This window comes from Ursus arctos, unplaced genomic scaffold (assembly GCF_023065955.2).
Source record: "Ursus arctos isolate Adak ecotype North America unplaced genomic scaffold, UrsArc2.0 scaffold_2, whole genome shotgun sequence".
Taxonomy (NCBI): domain Eukaryota; kingdom Metazoa; phylum Chordata; class Mammalia; order Carnivora; family Ursidae; genus Ursus; species Ursus arctos.
Window position 1 is genome coordinate 25,733,815 of NW_026622874.1, and position 21,536 is coordinate 25,755,350.

A 21,536-nucleotide genomic window follows, 5' to 3' on the forward strand; every position below is an offset into this window, starting at 1 on the left:
ATATGTCAATTCTTACCAAAATGATCTACAGATTCAATGCAATCCCAATCAAAATCCCAGCAGGCATTTTTGTTTTTTTAACAAAACTTGACAAGATTTTAAGATTTATTTGGAAATGCAGTAAACCTAGAATAGCCAAACAATTTTGAGAATGAAGAAAAAAGCTGGAAGATTTATACTGTCCAATTTCAAGCCTTACTATGAAGCTATAGTAATGAAGACAAGTGTTACACTGGCAGAAGGATAAACCCTGTGGAATACAACAGAGCGCTCAGAAAGGGACCCACATATGTATGGTCACTTAGTTTTCTACAAAGATGCCAACATAATTCAATCCTTCCTGTATATATTTGCAAATATACGTGAGGAGGAAACATTATTACTCTATGTTATTCTTCTGGAAGTAATAGGATTAAAACGTGTAAAGGCCTACTTTTCCCTGATTAGTAACTATTAAATCCACACAGAAAGGTATCTCAATGTTTCATCTTCTCTATGTTTAGTAATTAGTTTGTCTCCTTTGGGAGCTGGAAAGCAATCAGCTATGCACTACAGAAGTACAGCTGCTTTTCTTCTATTTAAAATAGATGAAGGCAGGGGAAGTGAGAAGACTAACTATATGACCCCTACAATATATTCTTAATGTGTAAGAAAAAAAAAACACCTGTCAAACAGCTTTAAAAAATGTTTTACTCCAGACTAAAAATGGGAAGAAAAATCATCATAATGACAGAAAATATGAGGTTGTCAAAGAATCTATAATTTACCTTTAGAGTGAAAGAAAATCAGCCTGTGATTGTAACCAGTGTAAAATGGTTTTTGGTTTTTTTTTTAAATAAAATCATTTCCTTATTAAACCGGAAGGGGGACAGAAGGGAGAAAAAGAACAAAAAGTTTCAAAATAAAAGCAAAAATTTAAATTACTCTTGGGAAAACATTTCCAAGAAAATGTTGACAAGCACTATGATTCACAGTTGTTTTTCAATATTCAATAAACATTATATTCTTTATGCTGCTAATGTCCCTTTTTGAAATATAATTGAGTACTGGTATTTTTACCTAAAGCTCCCCAGCAACAGAACTCAAAAGAAAACCATACTCCCTCAAATCTTCATTTGTCCTTCTAACTAAGATATGTTTTAATACTGGTGGAAGTGTTAATAGTGAAGAATGTAACAGACTTGAAGGTAAAGCCAGTGCTATTTTTATTTTCACCAACCCTGATTACACAAAGTATGGCAGATATTTTGATTCTGTTTGAAAAGGCCAAAGGGGAATAAAAGAGAGAAGAAAGCAGCATTTAATGAATGCCTGTTCTGTGCTAGACACAGTGGTGTGCTGATAAATGTTTAATAATCAGCCCTCTGGTGTGTGTGTGTGTGTGTGTGTGTGTGTGTATGAAATGTGTGTTTATTATAAATTTTGAAGGCTGTAGGACACAATTTAAAAATTATAATAAGATAATATTCTTTATTATAAATTCTTAGAGCCAACTAATTCTCACAGAATGCTCTGATGATTTTGCCAAACTCCTGAGAAGCCAACTTAGGGTTGCAATGGATAAACAAATGTAATTCCAATCTTAATGTTATCTGATGTTTTCACTTACATTAAAGAATAAAACGAAAGTGAAACAACAATGACATATGACATAACCTCACTTATTCATCAGTGATATAAGCAACCTCTTTGCTGAATTAGATAATACATGCACACCTTGGAGATATTGAGGGTTCAGTTCCAGACCACTGCAATAAAATTAATATTGCAAAATGCAAGTCAAATTAATGTTTTGGTTTCCCAGTGCAAATACAAATTATGTTTACACTGTACTGTAGTCTATTAAATGTGCAACAGCGTTATGCCTTAAAAAAAACCAATGTACACATCGTAATTAAAATACTTCATATGCTAAAAAATGAACTTTCAGCAAGTTTTTTGCTGGTGGAAGGTCTTACTTTAGTGTTAATGGCTGCTGACTGATCAGGGTGGTAGTTGTGGAAGGTTGGGGTGGCTCAGGCAATTCTTTTATTCTTTTTTTTAAGGCCAATTAAACTAATTTTATTCAGAGTAAGTTTACATTAAATTATAATATTAACAATCTCTAGAGACAACGAACATAAAATTTAAGAAGTAAAAATCTGTTCGGTCTCTTATAGACCACATATTATAGAACTCACAAATGAATATTTACAAATAGATAAATAATGACAATACTTAAATGGTGAGGATTTTCACATGGAAACCCATAAAATGTTTCTAAAAGGGAGAAACTTTTTAATAATTTAGCACAAAATCAAATTATATAAACTTGGTATATTCCAGAAAATATTGTTTTAAACATTTATACCATGATCAAAATTCCTATGGTAGCTTTTAATCAAAATGAAGCGCACTATTATGTAATATACAGAGCACTCTTAAATGTTACTAGAAAAGCATATTTGTTAGTTATGGCACCTATATATACACAAAACATGAAACCAAGTCCAACAAAATCCTTTTAATCTTTTAACAAAATAACTTCTTCACATTTTCAAGACTTTAAGACTCCTATAAAACTTTTCACAGTGGTTACAGAACAAAGAACAACGCATGACTGTAAAAACAAACCAATCCTACAAATACTGCAGTGAAAAAAAATCAAACAGCAGTTACCCCAAGCAAAAAACAGGGGCTGCTAGACTCAATCTTAGAAGAGTAAACACAAACATACTATCTCCCAAACTCCTAAACAGAAAATCTACAAACAACTCAGCGGAAGAAGAACAAAGATGGTCATGGGTTCACCGCAGCAAGCACACCTGACCCGGTGTTGTCTTGGCACACTGAGAAATCTTACTCTAAAAAGTCAGTCATCAGAGTTTAAAATGTATGGAACATAAAGGAAACAAACAGATGCCAATATTTACATTTCATAATTAATTAGCCAGCTTTTGACATTGTTTCTTCCTAATGCCCGCCAACAAAGGGTTCTTGTTTCTAAAACTAAGTGCCCATCAACTAAGAGATCCTGCCTTTAGGAGTACACCAGTCATCTCTGCAGCCCATGAACGCAGCATAGAGGGTCTTTTTAACTATGCATTCATGAGCACACACAGACACCAAACCAAACTTTCAACTTTCTGCCACAAGAGCAACATCTTACAAAGGAACCTCTTTTAACCAATATCTTCTTGTCCAATCTCAAAGTCATTCTGCACAAAGCAACAAAAACAATTCAAACAGCGAAAAGGGTTAAGAGGGAGAACTGGAGGGAAAGACACATATGCCATTTGCAAACCCTTAAGCTTTGTGAAGGGTGATCCAAGAAAAATCATCTCTTTGCTTTCTATTCCAAAAGTCTTCATCTGGCTCAATCTCAGAAGTCTTGGAGATAGCACAGAAATGCTTCATTGCTCTGAAGATACATTCTAGTGTCTCACTGAGAGAAAGCAGTTGGCCAACACATCAGGCCATGTAGTGGTGATTATCTCTCTCCATATAGTCTGTCAATAAGTAATTCAATTCTTTTTAAAATCTCTAGGCTTTACTGGAAATTTCACTGATTATACAATTCAGAAACTAGAAGATTATGACAAAGAGTCTTTCTCATCTTCATTATTCTAACAATAGCAGGGTCAATCTGATACTGTCTTTCCTGAAACACTATCAGTGGTGCTGACTTGTTCTTCAACGGTTTCCTTCATCTGGATCTGGCTGCTATTTGAAACAACTTGTATTTGATTTCCCCGCTGAACATGAATGTGCCCCGATCTTCCATCTCCTTCCTTTTGGGGCTTTTAACCAGAACTCGTGCTTTGCCACAGGCCAGAGACTGTAATGTTCTTTGAAGTCCACTGTCCTCTATTCTCATGGCCATTTTTATTTCTTCAAAACTGAACCTACCCCCTTCACTGAACATGAGAAGCACCAGTACCTGGAAGATGAACACCTGGAACTCCTTTCCTTCCTTAAACTTGCTTTTTAAACAACATTCCCCAATGTAGTTTGTCACTGAAGTTTTCTATCCCTGTGCTTTCTGAGATAAAATGTCTTAAATACTTCCTGAAGTCTAACCATTTCTAGAGTTAAATGCACTTCCATAGGTGTATATGTTGGCCAGTATCCCATCATAAGTCTATTCACTGTTAGGTCTATAGAGCCTGGGTCATTTTGATTCTGCATATACTGCTTGAAATGAACCATGATGTCCTTGGAGAGCTCCATGTCCTTGAACATGCCTTCCAGCTTGCTGGTGAAAGCAGCACCACATTGATGCTTTAGTTTTGACAACATAGATTTTTCAGCATCCACCGAGGTGCTTTCTCCAATGAGTTGTCGTTTTGCCAATTATAAAAGCCTTCAAAGAAATCTTTACTGTGAATGAACCCGAATATTATCATAACCTTGTCTCCAGCTCTTCGTCTGTTGCTTCTTTATTACTTGCTCTTGATTTTGAATCAACATGCTTTGCTATCAATTCTGCGGGCTTATTTGGCCTCTTGTTGATAAATGTTTCAAAGGATTCCTTCATCAAGTTGATGAACTTCTTGTTCCTCTGAAAGCACACTTCTCTCACATGGTCCACATGATCCTTAACATCTAGCAGGTCCTGTACCACAGTTTTGCCTTTTTCAGGACTGATAACACCTGTTGTCCCAGAAGTCTTGATGTAGTCGCTCCAGTGATGCAGCAGAATTTGCTGCCCAGGTGTCACATGGCTGAACAGCTGGTATATCTGAGTGAGCTCAGCACACTGTTCTCATCAAGGAGATGGTCAAGCCCTTTCTACAGAATTGCTGTTCAATGTTCTCCTAATACGTGTTTCTCCACAAAAGCAATCAGTGGTTTCTGTATGCTGTGGTCTGAATATGTGATTACTCAGTCTCCCTCTTCCTCTAACGCTTATTTACATGGTTAACATATTCTGGCCTTCTGCAGCATATAAACAAGTAGTTTCTTCCAAAAATTTCAGTTCAAATGAATCTTTATATACCTGAAGGTCAGAGAGCACACTCAGTAGACTTTTCAATAAACTTCTATCCACTGCTTCACTGCTTCATTCTTGTTCAGTTAATAGCAGAATTACATCAATACTACTTTTACTATGAACCATTTTATCACTAATGATATGGTTTCTAAAAAGTTCTAATCCCATATCCCAGATAGAAGGAAGCATGGAATTCTGAAGTACATAAGTGCAAAGCAAAAACAGGAAAATACTTCTGATCATGATCATTTGTATGCAATGATCTTGCCAGCATGTGTTAATCTTCTTTAAAAATAAAACATTATCTGGTGAGTCTTCTCTAAACTGAAAGATCTGTGCTTGGACATGATCTTCACAGACCTGGCACAGCTGTTTGTAGAGTGTTGAGGAAACTTTGTAAGAACAGATTTTCAACAGCTTGGTAGTTTTTTGAGGTTCTATCTGATGGAGATACTACTTGTATGTATGGCTTTCACTGCCTCAAGAAGCTTCTCCAGATGTCCTGAATGTAGTTATCAGGAAAGTCAGGCCTGTCTCAGAAATTCTTGATCACTAATTTCTTGGAGGCACTGCTACCCCCAGGTTTGGAGGTGATGGCGGCCACTCTGAGGGACACGGACGTGCTGATGCCGTGGGTGTGCCCAGCAAGCACTGAGCGGTTGGCCTTCCTGGGGATCTTGTCAGCCATGGTTAAGGCCAGGAAGCAGCAGGAGACCGCCCTGACCCACCCTGAGTGGCTGCCCAACTACTGCTGCCCAACAGCTTGGGCAATTCTTAAAATAAGACAACAGTGAAGTTTGCCTGGGCACCTGGGTGGCTCAGTCAGTTAAGCATCTGCCTTCAGCTCAGGTCATGATCTCCAGGTCCTGGGATAGAGTCCCGCATCTGGCTCCCTGCTCAGCAGTGAGTCTGCTTCTACCTCTGCCTCTGCCCCTCCCCCTGCTCATGTTCTCTCTGTCTCTCTCTCTCAAATAAATAAATAAAATCTTTAAAAAAAAAAACCAAAACAAATCAACAACAAAACTAATGAAGTTTGCCATACTGATTAACTCGTCCTTTCACAAATGATTTCTCTGTAGCACGTGATGCTATTTGACAGCATTTTACCTGCAGAAGAACGTCTTTCAAAATTGGAGTCAATCATCCCAAACTCTACCACTATTTAATCAACTATGTTTATGTAATATTCTAAATCTTTTGTTGTCATTTCAATGATCTTCACCAGGAGTAGATTCCCTCTCAAGAAACCACCGTCTTTGCTCATCCGTAGGAAGTAACTCCTCATCCATTAAAGTTTTATCGTGAAATTGAAGCAATTCAAATAATAATGACAAAGCTTGAAATATCATAAGAATTATCAAAATGTGACACTAAGATATGAAGTGAGCAAATGCTGTTGGAAAAAATAGTGCCAATAAACTTGCTTAATGCGGGGCTGCCACAAACCTTCAATTTTTAAAGAATGCAGTATCTGTGAAGTTCAATAAAGCAAAGTGCAATAAAATGAGGTAAGCCTGTAGTTTAGAATAGTTCCTCAATGTTTGTGTTACTAACAATAACAGGCAATGGATATAATAATTTTTTTTGAAGATATTATTTGAGAGAGAGAGAACGTGCACACAAACGTGTCTGCATGTAAGGAGGGACGGGGGACAGGGAGAGAGAATCCCAAGCAGACTCTGCCCTAAGCAGGGAGCCTGAGGTGGGACTCAATCTTGTGACCCCGAGATCATAACTGTGCGGCAACCAAGAGTCACAGGCTTCACTGACTCTGCCACCCAGGTGCCCCCAGGCACAACAAACCATGTATAGAAATGCAACTGATTTCTGAGCATTGATTTTGTATCCTGACATATTACTGAATTGTTCTATAACTTCTAGTAGTTCGGGGGTGTATTCTTTTGGGTTTTCCATATAGAGTATATCATGTCATCTGCGAAGACAGTCTGACTTCTTTGCCGATTTGGATACCTTTTACCCCTTTTTGTTGTCTGATTGCTGTTGCAAGGACTTCTAGTACTATGTTGAATAATAATGGCAAGAGTGGGCAACCTTGTGGTGTTCCTGATCTTAAGAGAAGGCTTCCAACTTTTCCCCATTGAGAATGATATTTGCTGTAGGCTTTTCATAGATGGTTTTTATGAAACTGAGGAATGTACCCTCCATCCCTACACTCTGAAGGGTTTTAATCAGGAAAGGATGCTGTATTTTGTCAAATGCTTTTTCTGTATCTATTGAGAGGCTCATATGGTTCTTGACTCTTTTCTTGTTGATATGATCTATCACACTGATCGACTAGCGAATGTTGAACCACCCTTGCATACCGGGGATGAATCCCACTTGGTCATGAAGAATAATCCTTTTAATGTACTGTTGGATCCTATTAGCTAGGATCTTGTTGAGAATTTTGGCGTCCATATTCAGCAGGGATATCAGTCTGTAATTCTCCTTTTTGATGGGGTCTTTGCCTGGTTTGGGGATCAAGGTAATACTGGCCTCATAGAATGAGTTTGGTAGTTTTCCTTCTGTTTCTATTTTTTGAAACAGCTTCAGGAGAATGGGTATTATTTCTTCTTTGAATGTTTGGTAGAATTCCCCGGGGGAATCCATCAGGCCCTGGCCTCTTGTTTTTCGGGAGGTTTTTGATAACTGCTTCAATCTCTTCATAATTAATTGGTCTGTTTAAAAAATCAATTTCTTCCTGTTTCAGTCTTGGTAGTTTATAGGTTTCCAGGAAGGCATCCATTTCTTCCAGGTTGTTTAATTTATTGGCATAAAGCTGTTGGTAAAAGTTTCTAATGATCCTTCCTTTCATTGGTGTTGGTTGTGACCTCTCCCTTTTTATTCATAATTTTATTAATTTGGGTCCTTTCTCTATTCTTTTGAATAAGTCTTGCCAGTAGGTTATCGATCTTATTTATTCTTTCAAAGAACCAGCTTCTAGTTCTCTTGATCTGCTCCACTGTGCTCCTGGTTTCTAATTCATTGATCTCTGCTCTAATCTTGATCAACTGCTTTCTCGTGCGAGGGTTAGGCCTGTTCTTCTGTTCCAGCTCCAGCTTCTTGAGGTGAGAATACAAAAACTGCATTTTAGATTTTTCTATCTTTTGAGTGAGGCTTGGATGGCTATGTATTTTCCCCTTAGGACTGCCTTTGCAGGTCCCACAGGTTTTGGACCATTGTGTTTTCATTCTCGTTGATCTCCATAAATTGTTTAAATTGATTTTTAATCTCCTGGTTTATCCAATCATTCTTGAGCAGGATGGTTCTTAGTTTCCAAGTGTTTGCGTTTCTTCCAAATTTTTCCTTGTGATTGAGTTCCAATTTCAAAGCATTGTGTTCTGAGAATATGCAGGGAATAATTTCAGTCTTTTGGTATCGGTTGAGGCCTGTTTTGTGACCCAGTATATGGTCTATTCTGGAGAACATTCCATGTGCATTTGAAAAGAATGAGTATTCTGTTGTTCTGGGGTATAGTGTTCTATATATATCTATGAGGTCCATCTGGTCTAGTATGTCAATCAACGCTCTTGTTTCTTGGTTGATTTTCTGCTTAGGTGATCTGTCTATTGCTGATAGCGGAGTGTTGAGGTCCCCTACTATTAACGTATTTTTATCTATATGTCTCTTTATTCTGGTTAAGAGTTGCTTTCTGTATCTTGCTACTCCCCTGTTGGGGGCATAGATATTTATAATTGTCATATCCACTTGTTGGATACATCCTTTAAGAATAATATAGTGTCCTTCTGTATCTCTAACTACAGTCTTTAGTTTAAAATCTAATCCGTCTGATATGAGAATTGCTACCTCAGCTTTCTTTTGAGGTCCATTGGCATGAAAAATGGTTCTCCATCCCTTCACTTTCAGTCTGGATGTACCTTTAGGTTCAAGATGAGTCTCTTGTAGACAGCAAATGGATGGGTCATGTCTTTTTATCCAATCTGCAATCCTGTGGCGTTTTATGGGAGCATTTAGGCCATTCACATTGAGAGTGATTATTGAGAGATATGATTTTAATGATGTCACGTTGCCTGTGAGGTCTTTGTTTCTACAGATTATAAATTTCTGTTCTGTATCACTCTTGGGGCCTTTTTACTTTTATAGAACCCCCCTTAATATCTCCTGTAGTGCTGGTTTCGTGGTTACGAATTCGGTCAGTTTCTGCCTATCCTGGAAGACCCTTATCTCTCCATCAATTCTGAATGACAGCCTTGCTGGATAAAGGATCCTTGGCTGCATGTTTTTCTGGGATAGAGCTTTGAAAATATGCTGCCACCCCTTCCTAGCCTGCCATGTCTCTGTAGACAGGTCTGACGTTAATCTGGTATTTTTTCCTCTGTATGTGAGAAATCTTTTTGCCCTGGCCGCTTTCAATACTGTATCCTTGGATCTAATATTTGCATATTGCACTATGACGTGATGTGGTGTAGGTCTGCCGTGGTCGACCTTGGGAGGGGTCCTCTCTGCCTTTTGGACACGAATGCTTGTTTCCTTTGTCAGATTAGGGAAGTTTTCAGCTACAATTTGTTCAAATATCTCTTCTAGACCTCTCTCTTTCTCCACCCCCTCGGGGATGCTGATGATTCTGACACTGGAATGTTTCATTGAGTCAGTAATCTCCAGTAATCTACATTCTTGAGATTGGATTTTTTTGAGCCAAGTTTCTGTTTTAACTTTCTCTTCTACCATCCCATCCTCCAATTCACTAATTTGTTCTTCTGCCTCACTTACCTTGGCCATCAGAGCATCTAGTTTTGACTGCATTTGATTCACAGCATTTTTAATTTCTGCCAGATTCGCTCTCATTTCCACCCTTAGAGATTCTATATTCTCGTTAATATTTTCGTTAATATTTTTTTTCAAGTCTACACATCATCTTGACCATTGTTACTCTGAACTCCATTTCTGACAATTTGGTTATATCCATATCCATCAGTTCTGTGGCAGAGGCCACAGACTCATTATCTTTTCTTTGCTGGGGGGGATTTCTCCTCCTTGTCATTCTGATGAGGAGAGGTTGCAGGGCTGCCCAGAGCCCAAATTATTGACCAGGACCCAGGCAGTGTGCACTTGTTTTATAGGGACCTTAGGGATGTGGGCTTCTTGATTTTTCAGCCTGCCTTCTGGGGGAGGGGCCTGCCGCGCTGATATTCAAGCAACCCTGTTTAGGTAGAGTCGCCCTGTCCCCTGCGAAGGGGGGTGGGGATGGGCACATTGTGAGCTGGTATTTCTGGGCTTTTGTTCTGTGGTGGCTTTCCCTGGCGGTTTTCTGTGTCTCTTCTGAGAGTCAGAGCAGCAGTGGCTGTATCCTAGCCTCTGTCTCAGAACAGAGAGATCGCAGTCTGCTTTCCACTGAGCTCTCTTGGCCCCTTTAACTCTGTTTCTGTCGGTGCTGCCAAAAACCCTGCAGTGTCATGGGTTGTGCGCCCCACAGCCCCTCTCCCAGCCCTCACTTCCAGGGCCGGCACGTCTCTGTCCTTTGTGCTTCTAACACCGCCAGCCGCCCCCAGTCCCATGCACGCTCCTGAGCTCCCTGTTTCAGTGTGGTTCGTGCGTGCTCTGGAGTGCCGGTTTTCAGTCTGGTCGCACGCGCTCCCGAGCTCCCGGTATCAGTCCGGTTCCAGTGAGCACTCCGGCGCCCTGGTTTTCAGTCTGGTCACATGCGTTCCCGGGCTCACGGTCTCAGTCTGCTTTCTCGTGGGTGCCAGTCTGCGAGTCCAGCCACTCCCCAGTGCAGGTGGCTACTGTTTCCCGGTGCCCAAGCGCAGCGGCTCCCTCCCCCTTCCGTTTATCTTCCGATATCTGTGCGCGGATTCACGGCTCCCCACTTCGTACCTCAATATTCAGTGCTGGAGATATTCGTTTGTAGAGATCCAGATGTATCCTCTGCGTTTCAGGCTGATCCCGTGGGTTTTCAGGATGGTCTGGTACATATCCAGCTCGACTCAGGGGACCAGCTGAAAAAGGGGTCCCCTACTCCTCCGCCATCTTTTTTCCTCCCTATCCAACTATTTCTATGTCTACAAGAAACCCACCTTACACATAATGATATAAGTAGTTTTAAAGTAAAAGGACAGAAAAATACATACCACACAAACACTAATTAAAAGAAATATTAAGTGGCTAATTAATATCAAAGTAGACTTCAGACCCAAGAAAATTACCAGGTATGAAATTCATCACATAATGAAACAAGCCAATTCATCAAGAATTCCTAACTTCCTAATATGTATGTATCTAACAATGAGAGTTTCAAAATATATGAAGCCAAAATTTACAAAACTAAAAGGAGAAATAGACAAATCCATAATTACAGTTGGAGGCTTCAACATATCTCCTTCAGTAATCAGTAAAGAGAGCAGACAGAATATTAACAAGAACAAAGAGGAACTGAACAATAGCATCAACCAACTGGATCTGGCATTTAAAGAACACTCCACCTAACAACATCATTTTATTCTTTTGAAAATGTACACATGGAACATTCACCAAGATAGACCCTATCCTGTGTCGTTAAATAAGCTTTAGCAAATTTAAAAGAATTGAAATTATATAAAGCATGTTCCTTTAAGCCATAAAAGATTTAGAAATTAATAATAAAAAGACAGCAACAAAATCTCCAAACACATGGAAATCACACTTACTTCTAGATAACCCATAGGTGTAAAAGGAATCAAGGAAAATAAAAATATTTTGAACTGAATGAAAATGAGACTACAACATACCAAAATTTGAGAAATGCACCAAAGGAGTGTCTAGAGGGAAATTTATGGTATAAAATACTTATATGGGAAAAGAAGAAAAGGTCTCAAATCAATAATCTAAACTTCCACATTAAGAAACTAAAAAAATAAATAAAATAAATTCAAGGCAATCAAAATAACGGAAAAAAGAAAACAACAGAAATTGCTCAAATTAAAAACAAAAAAACTCAATAATCAGTGAAATCAAAAGCTAGCTTATCTTTATAAATTAAAAAATTGATTTAAAAAAAAGTCAAGCAAAACTAACAGAGAAAAAAGAAGACACAAATTACCAACATTTAATATGTAATAGGGGATTTAACTACAGACCCCAGACATTAAAAAAATAATAGAGAAATAGTGCAAACAATTCTATGCACATAAACTCAACACCTTAGATGAAATGGACCAATTCCTAGAAAACCACAAAATGCCAAAATTTACACGAGATGAAATAGATAACCTAAGGAGTCTTACAACCGCTAAAGAAATTAGATAATCACAAAAACAATTTTCCAAAAACAAAATCTCTAGACCCAGATGATTTCAATGATGGATTCTATAAAAATATTTAATGAAGAATACCAAACTATCAGATATCTTCCAAAAAACAGAAGACAATACTTCCCAACTCATTTTAGGGTAATGATGTTTACCTGATACCAGAACTAGACAAAGATGGCACAGGTGAAGATAACTACAGACCAATATCCTTCTTGGATAGAAATTTTTAAAATCCTCAACAAACTATTAGATAATTTAATCCAGCAATATACAGAAACAATAATACACCACGACTAAGTGGGGTAGATCCCAGGAATGTAAAAATAGCTCAATATTTGAAAATCAAGCAACGTAGTCCATCCTATGAATGGTATAAAAATATAAACCACGTGATAATATCATTTGATGCAGAAAAAGCATCTGATAAAATTCCATATCCTTCAACAGTAAAAACATTTAGCAAACTAGGAATAGAAGGAAATTTCCACAATCTGATAAAAAGGCATCTCTGGGGGTAAAACATCAGCTAATATACTAAATGGTGAAGACTAAGATGGGAATAAGGAAAAAGGACAGTCACTCTCACCACACCTATACAACATCATACTGGAAGTGTTGGTCAGTGCAATAATTTAAGAAAAAGGAAGAGAAGGCATACAGATTGGAAAGGAAGACATAAAACTGCCCCTGTTCTCAGATAATATAACTGTTTATGTAGACAACCCCAAGGAATCTACCAAGAACCCCTAAAACTCATAAGTGAGTTTTCAGTCACAGGATAGAAGGTCAACACATTAAAAAAAAAACAACAATCATATCTGTATACATCAGCGATGAACAGCTGGCAAATTAAATTTTAAAACCAACACCACAGGCATGTGGGTGGCTAAGTAGGTTGTGTTGGACTCTTGATTTCAGCTGGGATCATGATCTCGGGGTCATGAGACTGAGCTTCATGTCAGGCTCCATGCTCACCAGGGAGTCTGCTTGAGATTTTCTCTCTCCTTCTCCCTCTGCCCCTCCCCCTCCTCATGCTCTTTCTCACTCTCTCTAAAATAAAGAAACAAATCTTTAAAAAAACACACACAACACCATTTACAATAGCTTTAACAAAAGGAAACAATCAAGTACAAATATAACAAAATATGCATAGGATCTGTACCTTGGAAACTATAAACCATTGATGAAATATATAAAAGACGACTTAAATGGAGAGACTTACCACAGGTCATGGAGAAGACTAAACAGTAAAGAAGTCAACTCTCTCTAAACTGATCCACGGGATTTAACATACTTCCAATCAATATGCCAGGAGGATTTTTTTTGGTATAAATAGATAAACTGAGTCTAAAATTCATATTGAAAGGCAAAAGAACTAGATAAACCATTAAATTTCTGAAGAACAACAAGAAAGTCAGAGAAATCGCAGTATCTGATTGTAAGACATAACCAAGAAAATGTTCATACTACAGTACTGGCAAAAGGATGGACAGAAACAGAGAACAATGAAAAAGAACAGAGTCCAGAAATAGACCCTCCAAAATCTGGCAAATTAATTCTTGACAAAGGTGCAGAAGGCAATTCAAGCAGAAAGGAGCATCTTCCCAGCAAATCATATTGGAACAAGTGAGCAACCATATGTAAGAAAATGAACTGGCGTAAACCTCACACCTTCTATAAAAATTAGCTCAAATGAGATGACCGAACTAAATGTAAAACTGTAAAACTTTTAGAAGAGAATAAAGGAGAAAATCTTTGTGACCAGAGGTTAGGCAAAGAGATCTTAGGGATGATACCAAAATGATAAAACTGAAAAATGGAACCTCATCGAAATTAAAAACTTTTGCTGTGCAAAAGACACTGTTAAAAGAATGAAAAGATGGGGCATCTGGGTGGCTCAGCCGATTAAGTGTCTGCCTTCAGCTCAGGTCATCATCCCAGAGTCCTGGGATTGAGCCCCACATTGGGCTCCCTGCTCAGAAGGGAGTCTGTTTCTCTGTCTCCCTCGGCCCCTCACCCTGCTCATGCTCTCTCTCTCACTTGCTCACTCTCTTTCTCTCTCACAAATAAATAAAATCTTTAAGAAAAATAAAATAAAAAATGAAAAGACAAGCTACAGACTGGGAGAAAATATTTACAGTACATATAATCAACAAAGTACTTGCATCCAGAATACATAAGGAACTTTCAACGCTCAACAGGAAAAATACAGACAACACAAATAAAAAATGGACAAAAAGACTACAAAACAGAGATGGCAAGTGAAAAGACACTGAACACCATTAGCCACTAGAGAAATGCAAAAGAAAACCACAGTGATGAAAATGTTCTAAATTTAAGACTGTGGTGATGCTTGCACTACTCTGAATATACTAAAAACATCCAAATTGTACACTTTAAATGAGTAATTTTATGTTATGTAAATTATAAGAAAGACTCTAAAAAATAGAACTACAATGAGATACCATTTACACACATATTAGAATGGCTAAAATAAAAAATACTGTATCAAGTGTTGACAAGGATACAGAACAACTGGTACTCATATGTTGCCAACGGGAATGCAAAATGAAACAGCCACTCTGGAAAACACTTTGGCAGTTTCTTATAAAGTTAAACATTGACTTACCAAATGACCAAGCAATCCCACTTCTGAGTATCTAGAGAAATAAAAAACTTATATTCACACAAAAGCCTGTAATAAAAGGAATGGATTATTGATACAAGGAACAACTTGCATGAATCACAAAGGACTTACACAGTACAAAAGAAGCCAAATGTTACATACATATTATTCTACTACTTATACGACACTCTAAAAAGACAAAACTATAGGGGGTTATGTGTAGGGGGAAAGTGTGACTGCACAGGGACAGCTCAAGGATTTGGGGATGACAGAACTACTCTGTACCTTCATTGTGGTGGTGACTACACAGACTTTACATATGCTAAAATTCATAGAACTGTACACCCCAAAAAAGTAAACCTTACTGTATGTTAACTTAAAAAATAAAATTTAAAATGTCAAGCAGGGACTCCTGGGTGGCTCAGTCGGTTAAGTGTCTGCCTTCGGCTCAGGTCATGATCCCAGGGTCCTGGGATGGAGCCCCGCATCGGGCTCCTTGCTCATTGGGGAGCCTGCTTCTCCCTCTGCCTGCTGCTCCCCCCGCTTGCACACACTCTCTCTCTCTGACAAATAAATTAAAAAAAAAAAAAAAAAACCTTAAAAAAATAAAATGTCAAGCAATCAAATAACCATATCAATTTATATTATCACTATTACCACTACATTTCCCAGCAAGGAGAGACATGAAACAAAAAGGAAGAAAATAACTTTTGCCTAACCATTTGTTTTTAAAAATGCCATTTTAGGTAATATATAACCTGAATTTCTCCAGTCTTACCAGCCTCTGGGTGTATTAGTGCTAACTCCAATGTTTACAACCTGTTGCCCTTACTTGAATAAAATCTCTTATCTCTTTTGGTCTCTACTCCCCCATCCTCACCCCAGTTATTTGTGAGAGGTGTTCTTATGTTCTTCACATCCTGTCCCTACTTTGTTGATGTCCAATTCTTATAAAGTCACTTAAGGGAACTATTTCACCACTGCTAATGCTGACCTTCCAAATCTGCAAATCCTTAAAAGGTTCCTTTAGTCCTCAATATATAAGAGACATGCTAGGTTTCCCACAGCGATGAGAAGAATGCCCTCTCACTGTAATTGTCTTAGGTTCCTTGAACGTGCCATGCTTAACTCTAGATTCTGGTACATGCTCTTTCCTCAACTTGAAAAACTGCCCCACCTTTTTTCCTAACCCATTTATCCTCCAAATGTCAGCTAAAAGATTAATACCTTAACACAACATTCTCTGAACCCCCCAGGTTATGTTAAATTTCCTTGTCATATTACTCTATAGCACTATGTATTTCTTCTTCACAGTGCTTACATGCTTTTAATTACTTATTTAAAATCACTGCTGGGTCACAGACTCCATGAAGACAGGGCAAGTGTATATTTTGTTCAATGCCATGTCTAGTATATGGTAGTCACACAAGACTGGCCGCTGTATACCTTGAGAGGTAATGATCTATCCCTGGAGGTATGAAAAGAAGACTATAAGACCATCTCAATAATAATGTAAAAGGAATTCATGCAATGGATGGGGGCTGAAACTAGCAGACCTTCAAAATCCTCTGAAACATCTTACTATACTGTGAATTACAAAATTTCACATAATTAGAATAAAATGGAACACATACTAAAACTGTTCTGAACATAATTTATTCCTATCTTATTTATAAGTCAATTTTTAAAACTAGTACCTCAGTTATTAAGAGTGAAGATAATAAAAATTAATATAATGAATTATCATTATATTATAGATGAAGGAAATCATCAGGAAGGAGTTCAAGTTAAGAGAATGTCAGCTGATCTGCTTTCACCCTTTGATCAATCAGTAAAAACACTTAATGACTATACAAATCAAAGACTTCAAGTTTTGGTAAGACATAGTATTAGCACTAAATGTACCTAAAAGATGTCTGAAATAAAAATTCTGAACAATATTTAAAACTTTAAAGGACTAAGCTCAATCTTGTCCTCGTGTAACTGAATTAACAGATGTTGCCTGTTTTTGTTTGGAATACATATCATCTCATAGAATTAATTATTTAGCTAATATTTTCTCTCTTATGAAATCTGGTGTTAATTGGAAATCAATTTTTGTTAAGTCTAAACAAGTTAAATGTTTAGAGAGAGACATAATGTAATACCCAAATCTGTTTAAAATCACTTAAAAAGACACTATTTGATCAGTTTCAAATAGACTTGGACTATGAAATACAGAACAGACACATTCTGTCTGACAATATGTATTTCTGAATTCAAGTAGGTTTTGCAATTCAACAGGCATTATTCCATGAAGTCACATTAAAAACATATTAAAGATCAAATCTCCCTTATGAGTAGTAAAGAGAACTAAATTGCATCTCTGTCATTCCTCACTGGCTCATTATAGACAAGGACCTCAAGATCCTTAACTAATTACATCTGCAAAGACCAAATAAATAAATAAAAGTTACAAATTTCCAATTAAGGTCACATTCTAAGGTTAATATTTTCGTACTTCAGCTTCCCTTCTAATACAGAGAGGCAGTGCTGATTAAATACGTCGTTTCGCAAGTCACAAATGACATTCTTATTGCTGCTAAGACAAATAGACCCTTTTCAATCCATATCTTCTGAGCTCCTTCTGCTGCATTTCACAATACTGACCATTCATAGTTCTTGACACCCTATCCCTCATCATGGTTTCCAAGATACTAATCTTCAGGGTTGGTTCTTCCAACGAAAGTCTACCACCTATTAAGGAAGACATCAAAATCTTTATCTCTGGCCCATATCACCACTTACTGAGATCTAGACTTATACACCATGCTGAACATCTATTAGCTGTCCCAAAGACACCTTAAATTCAACTAATCCAAAATTGAATTTAGCAACTTGGAAGTGTACTGATTAGGAGCAAAACCTCTGGAATCAACATTACCCAACTCAAAATCCTGGTGCCACCTCTTTCTTATTAAATGTCAGAACAGGGAAAAGATACTCCAAACCTTTCTTTGACTGTTTCTCTCATCTGTAAAACAGAAATAATAACTAACCTACACAGGTTATCATTTATAATGCTGAATAAAATCAAGGTCTAAAACGGTCAATCCTTATTTCACCATGGAGGATTATTCTATGCTAAGATGTGAGTTGTATGGCAATGGGTTTGTAGAACCAAAAAACTACAGTGCTTCTAAGAATCAAAGATGTATTTCCCACACCACCACGTTTTAACAACATTTCTGTTATCAATTAAGTATACATCTTATAAGTTTTTTTGAAAGGCTGATATTAAATTGATGACAATTGAGGAAATATTAAAGTAGATACTGCCTCTCAACATAATGATTATTTCATTCACTAATTAATGGCATCTTTTTCTGGGGTTTAGCGTTTCAAGTAGTGCTTATTTTAGCTAAGTAGTATTTCTCTAGCTATCATGGTACTTCAACTAGCAGCAGCATGTGTAAGAGAAACCATATTTGTTTAAGTTTCTTAAAGTGAATCTATGATTTAATTATAAACTTCTTACTCAAGATTTTGCCAATCCCAGTTCCTAGCACCCACAAACCCTTACCCTTTAAGCCATGCTGCATATAACTTTTGCAAGGCTCGTTCACTTTCGCCTTGGTAAATTGTTACCTCTATTTTTAAAAATATTGAAAATTATATTTTACAACTGCATTATTATAAAGATAAATATAATCCAGGTTCAGGTTGGGTTCGTTATAATATATTCATTAGTCTTATATTCATTTTTCTTCTGATTTTAAAATATATTAAAATTGAAGCTTTTATGCAGGCTCCTAAGAGAACTGTGGTTCCCTAGGTACTGTGCTTACAGTGATGGATTAAGTTAGCCCTGCTTCAAGACCCTGCTAAAATGTCAACTCTCTTAGATATTCAAGGATCTCTTCCCAAACTTTCTCAAGGCCAAATGTCACCTTCTTACTCTCACAGCTCTTGGCTTTTTCCTTGTAACATTTATCTCATTGAATTAGATAGTTAAGAATCTTCTTCCTTGTAAGGACCATGGTTTACTTATTCATTTCTTTTGACCAACTCTCACCTCCAGGATTTGGCACATGATTCTGGTTTTTTATTAAGCTATGTGTTAACGTATTCAGGAAAGAACCCACTCTTCTATCTTTGTTTGTAGAAGGAAGGGTAAAATAGGAACTGTTAGAAAAGACTGATGAATACAAATGGTCACACACAATATCCAGATAGAAAAAGGTTTTTAACCATGTGATGTAAGATCATGAAATAGCCAAATGTCTCCAGGCAAGCTACTACTCCTAGTACATAAAGTATCAGGATGATCCTACAAAGAGTTGTAAATTCAGTGAAATAAAGAATATAGAAAACTGAAGATGGCTTTGGATGACCGGGGCTTAATGGATATAGAACAAAGAGAAGATTCCAAAAGGAGCTGAAGACAGGTAAGAGGAAGAAAGAAGGAGACCATTTTACTATTAACATCTTTCTGAATGGGACTATATCATTCAGTCTCTAAGCAGATAGGAGTGGTGCTCAAGAAGCAGGACGTCTTAAAAAAGAATAAAATGAAAGTAGTTCCTGCCTACTGCAAGGAAGTAAAAGCAGTTCCTCATGTGATGTAAGATCATGAAACAGCCAAATGTCTCAAGGCAAGCTAACTACTACTCTTAGTAGGTAAGACAGAGAAGACAGCTGTCTTCTTACTAGAGAAGATAACTATCACATATAGGTTGACTGAAAGAATCTGCTGTCTTTGTGGCAATGGCCGTAGTAATAATTGGAATATTGACTCTTAGGTTTCTTACATAATTAAGAAAGCAATGGTTTTAGAGCTGAAAAACATGTGTACATTCTAAACTTCAGTTTTTTTAAGTTGTAAAGTTTTTGTTATGTAGTATTACCGACAGTTACTTTATGACTTTATTATCATTTTGGGATTATATAATATAAAAGCTCCAATAATTTATTAATGCTTTAGGTACTTAAAGGGTATGACTCCCTAAAATCTTCTGTCAAACATAAAGCAGAAACTAAAAAAGGAGAGAGATATTTATCATTTGTATGGTCTTTAAGAAGATACCAAAAAAAAAGTCTTTAAAATTTTTCAGTGAAAAAGCTGTATGAATTACCAATAATGCTATCATTCCAAAACTGTGGGAAAATTCCTAATATTAGAGGACACCTGCTGCATTAAAAATATAAAATTAAAAAGAATGCTCTCCATCTACCCAACATAATTATTTTGTTCTTTCAAATATGAAGAGTGATGACAAAATGAAAGGTATTCACATTAGAGGTCTTGGGGGACATTTGATAATTCCACTGACCTGTGTAAACACACCACCTGTCCAAAACGCACTAGTCTATAAATAATCATAGCTCTTCGCATCCCCAAAATGGAAACATCATTTCAGGAGGAAAGCAAAGCAAGAGAGACAACTGTGTCAGGTTGAAAAACAGTCTGAACTCTATCAAGCATTTAACTTTCTTAGGATTTTTCAAAAGAATAGTCAAATCACAGGTTAACAACCATAAATTAACTTATCAGTTAAAAACAAAGTACAATTACATTTTTGTTCAACTAGGTTACATTATACCTCAGTCATTTTATACCATAGGCCGATTTGTCAACTAACTAATTTCTTCAGTTTCATTTAGTCCTTTTAAAATGAGAGTTCTAAATAAAATTAAAATGTATAACTGAATGTATAAATTAATTTAAAGTAACATTTTAATTTAAGGTCTAACTCTCTCCTTTACACATTTCTGTTTAAATGCTCACTGTATATAACAAAAATCTAAACTCTAATACTGTGTGTCTTAGAAAGACATATTTTACCTACATTGGGACAATGACTTTCAGACTATGACCCAGTGGCAAAACGACACTTCCAATCCCTGCTCAAATGCAAGACAGGCACAACTTCTTTCCTTACCTCTCTCAGAGACCTATTTTGATACTGTCCCAAGTGGCACTGCAAACCAATTACTAACAACTACCTAAGCCTACTGTCAGTTCCAATCCGTCAAACTTAACACTCTCAGGCTTGATGAATAAATGTCAACAAATAGTACCAAAAAGGAAAAATGGGAAGATAAAGTTATCTACATACTGAAATCTTATAACCTGGATTTTCTCTAGTGTCAGCACAGAATGGAAGAATGTCCTTGTAAATTCTAATGACATCTAACCACCACATGCTCTGATTTTACTCTCTGATAAAGTCTACCAATTAAACATTCTCATTTGGATACTGTAACTGATTAAGCACTCTATTAAGGACATAACTCCTGAAATTTACTGGCTGGTACAAAAAGAGACAATAACCTTCTAAGTCTGTGGTTTTTAAACTTTAGAATCCCTTGAAGAGTTTGTTAAAACACAGTTGACTAGGCCCATCCCTTGATTAAGTAGGTCTGAGGTGAGGTCCAAAAATTTACAGATCTAAGATTTATTTATTTATTTTGAAAGAGAGCACACAGGCGTAAGCAGGGGGAAGGGCAGAGGGAAAGAATCTCCGGCAGACTCCCTGCAGAGCAGAATCCCTATGATAGGCTCTAGTCTTAGACCCTGAGATCATGACCTGAGCAGAAACCAAGATTCTGACACTCAACTGACTGAGCTACCCAGGCACCCCCACAAATTTACAAATCTAACAAGTACCTAAGTGATACTGATGCTATTGGTCCAAAGGAACACATTAAT

The 21,536-nt window shown here is 37.1% G+C and overlaps 1 protein-coding gene and 1 pseudogene across 2 annotated transcripts in view; both read right to left on the minus strand.

Annotated features, from left to right (window-relative positions):
• Positions 1-21,536, minus strand: part of XPR1 (xenotropic and polytropic retrovirus receptor 1) — a 234,089-nt gene that overhangs the window by 135,310 nt on the left and 77,243 nt on the right. Inside the window, exon 3 of one of the 2 annotated variants that reach the window (XM_048224959.2) lies at positions 14,849-14,879. The exons of the other annotated variant lie outside the window; for it this stretch is intronic. Within the exon in view, the coding sequence (XP_048080916.1) occupies positions 14,849-14,879 (31 nt within the window). The remainder of the gene's footprint in view (positions 1-14,848; positions 14,880-21,536) is intronic. 2 annotated transcript variants of the gene reach the window in all.
• On the minus strand, positions 870-14,839 carry LOC130544194 (cullin-4A-like; annotated as a pseudogene).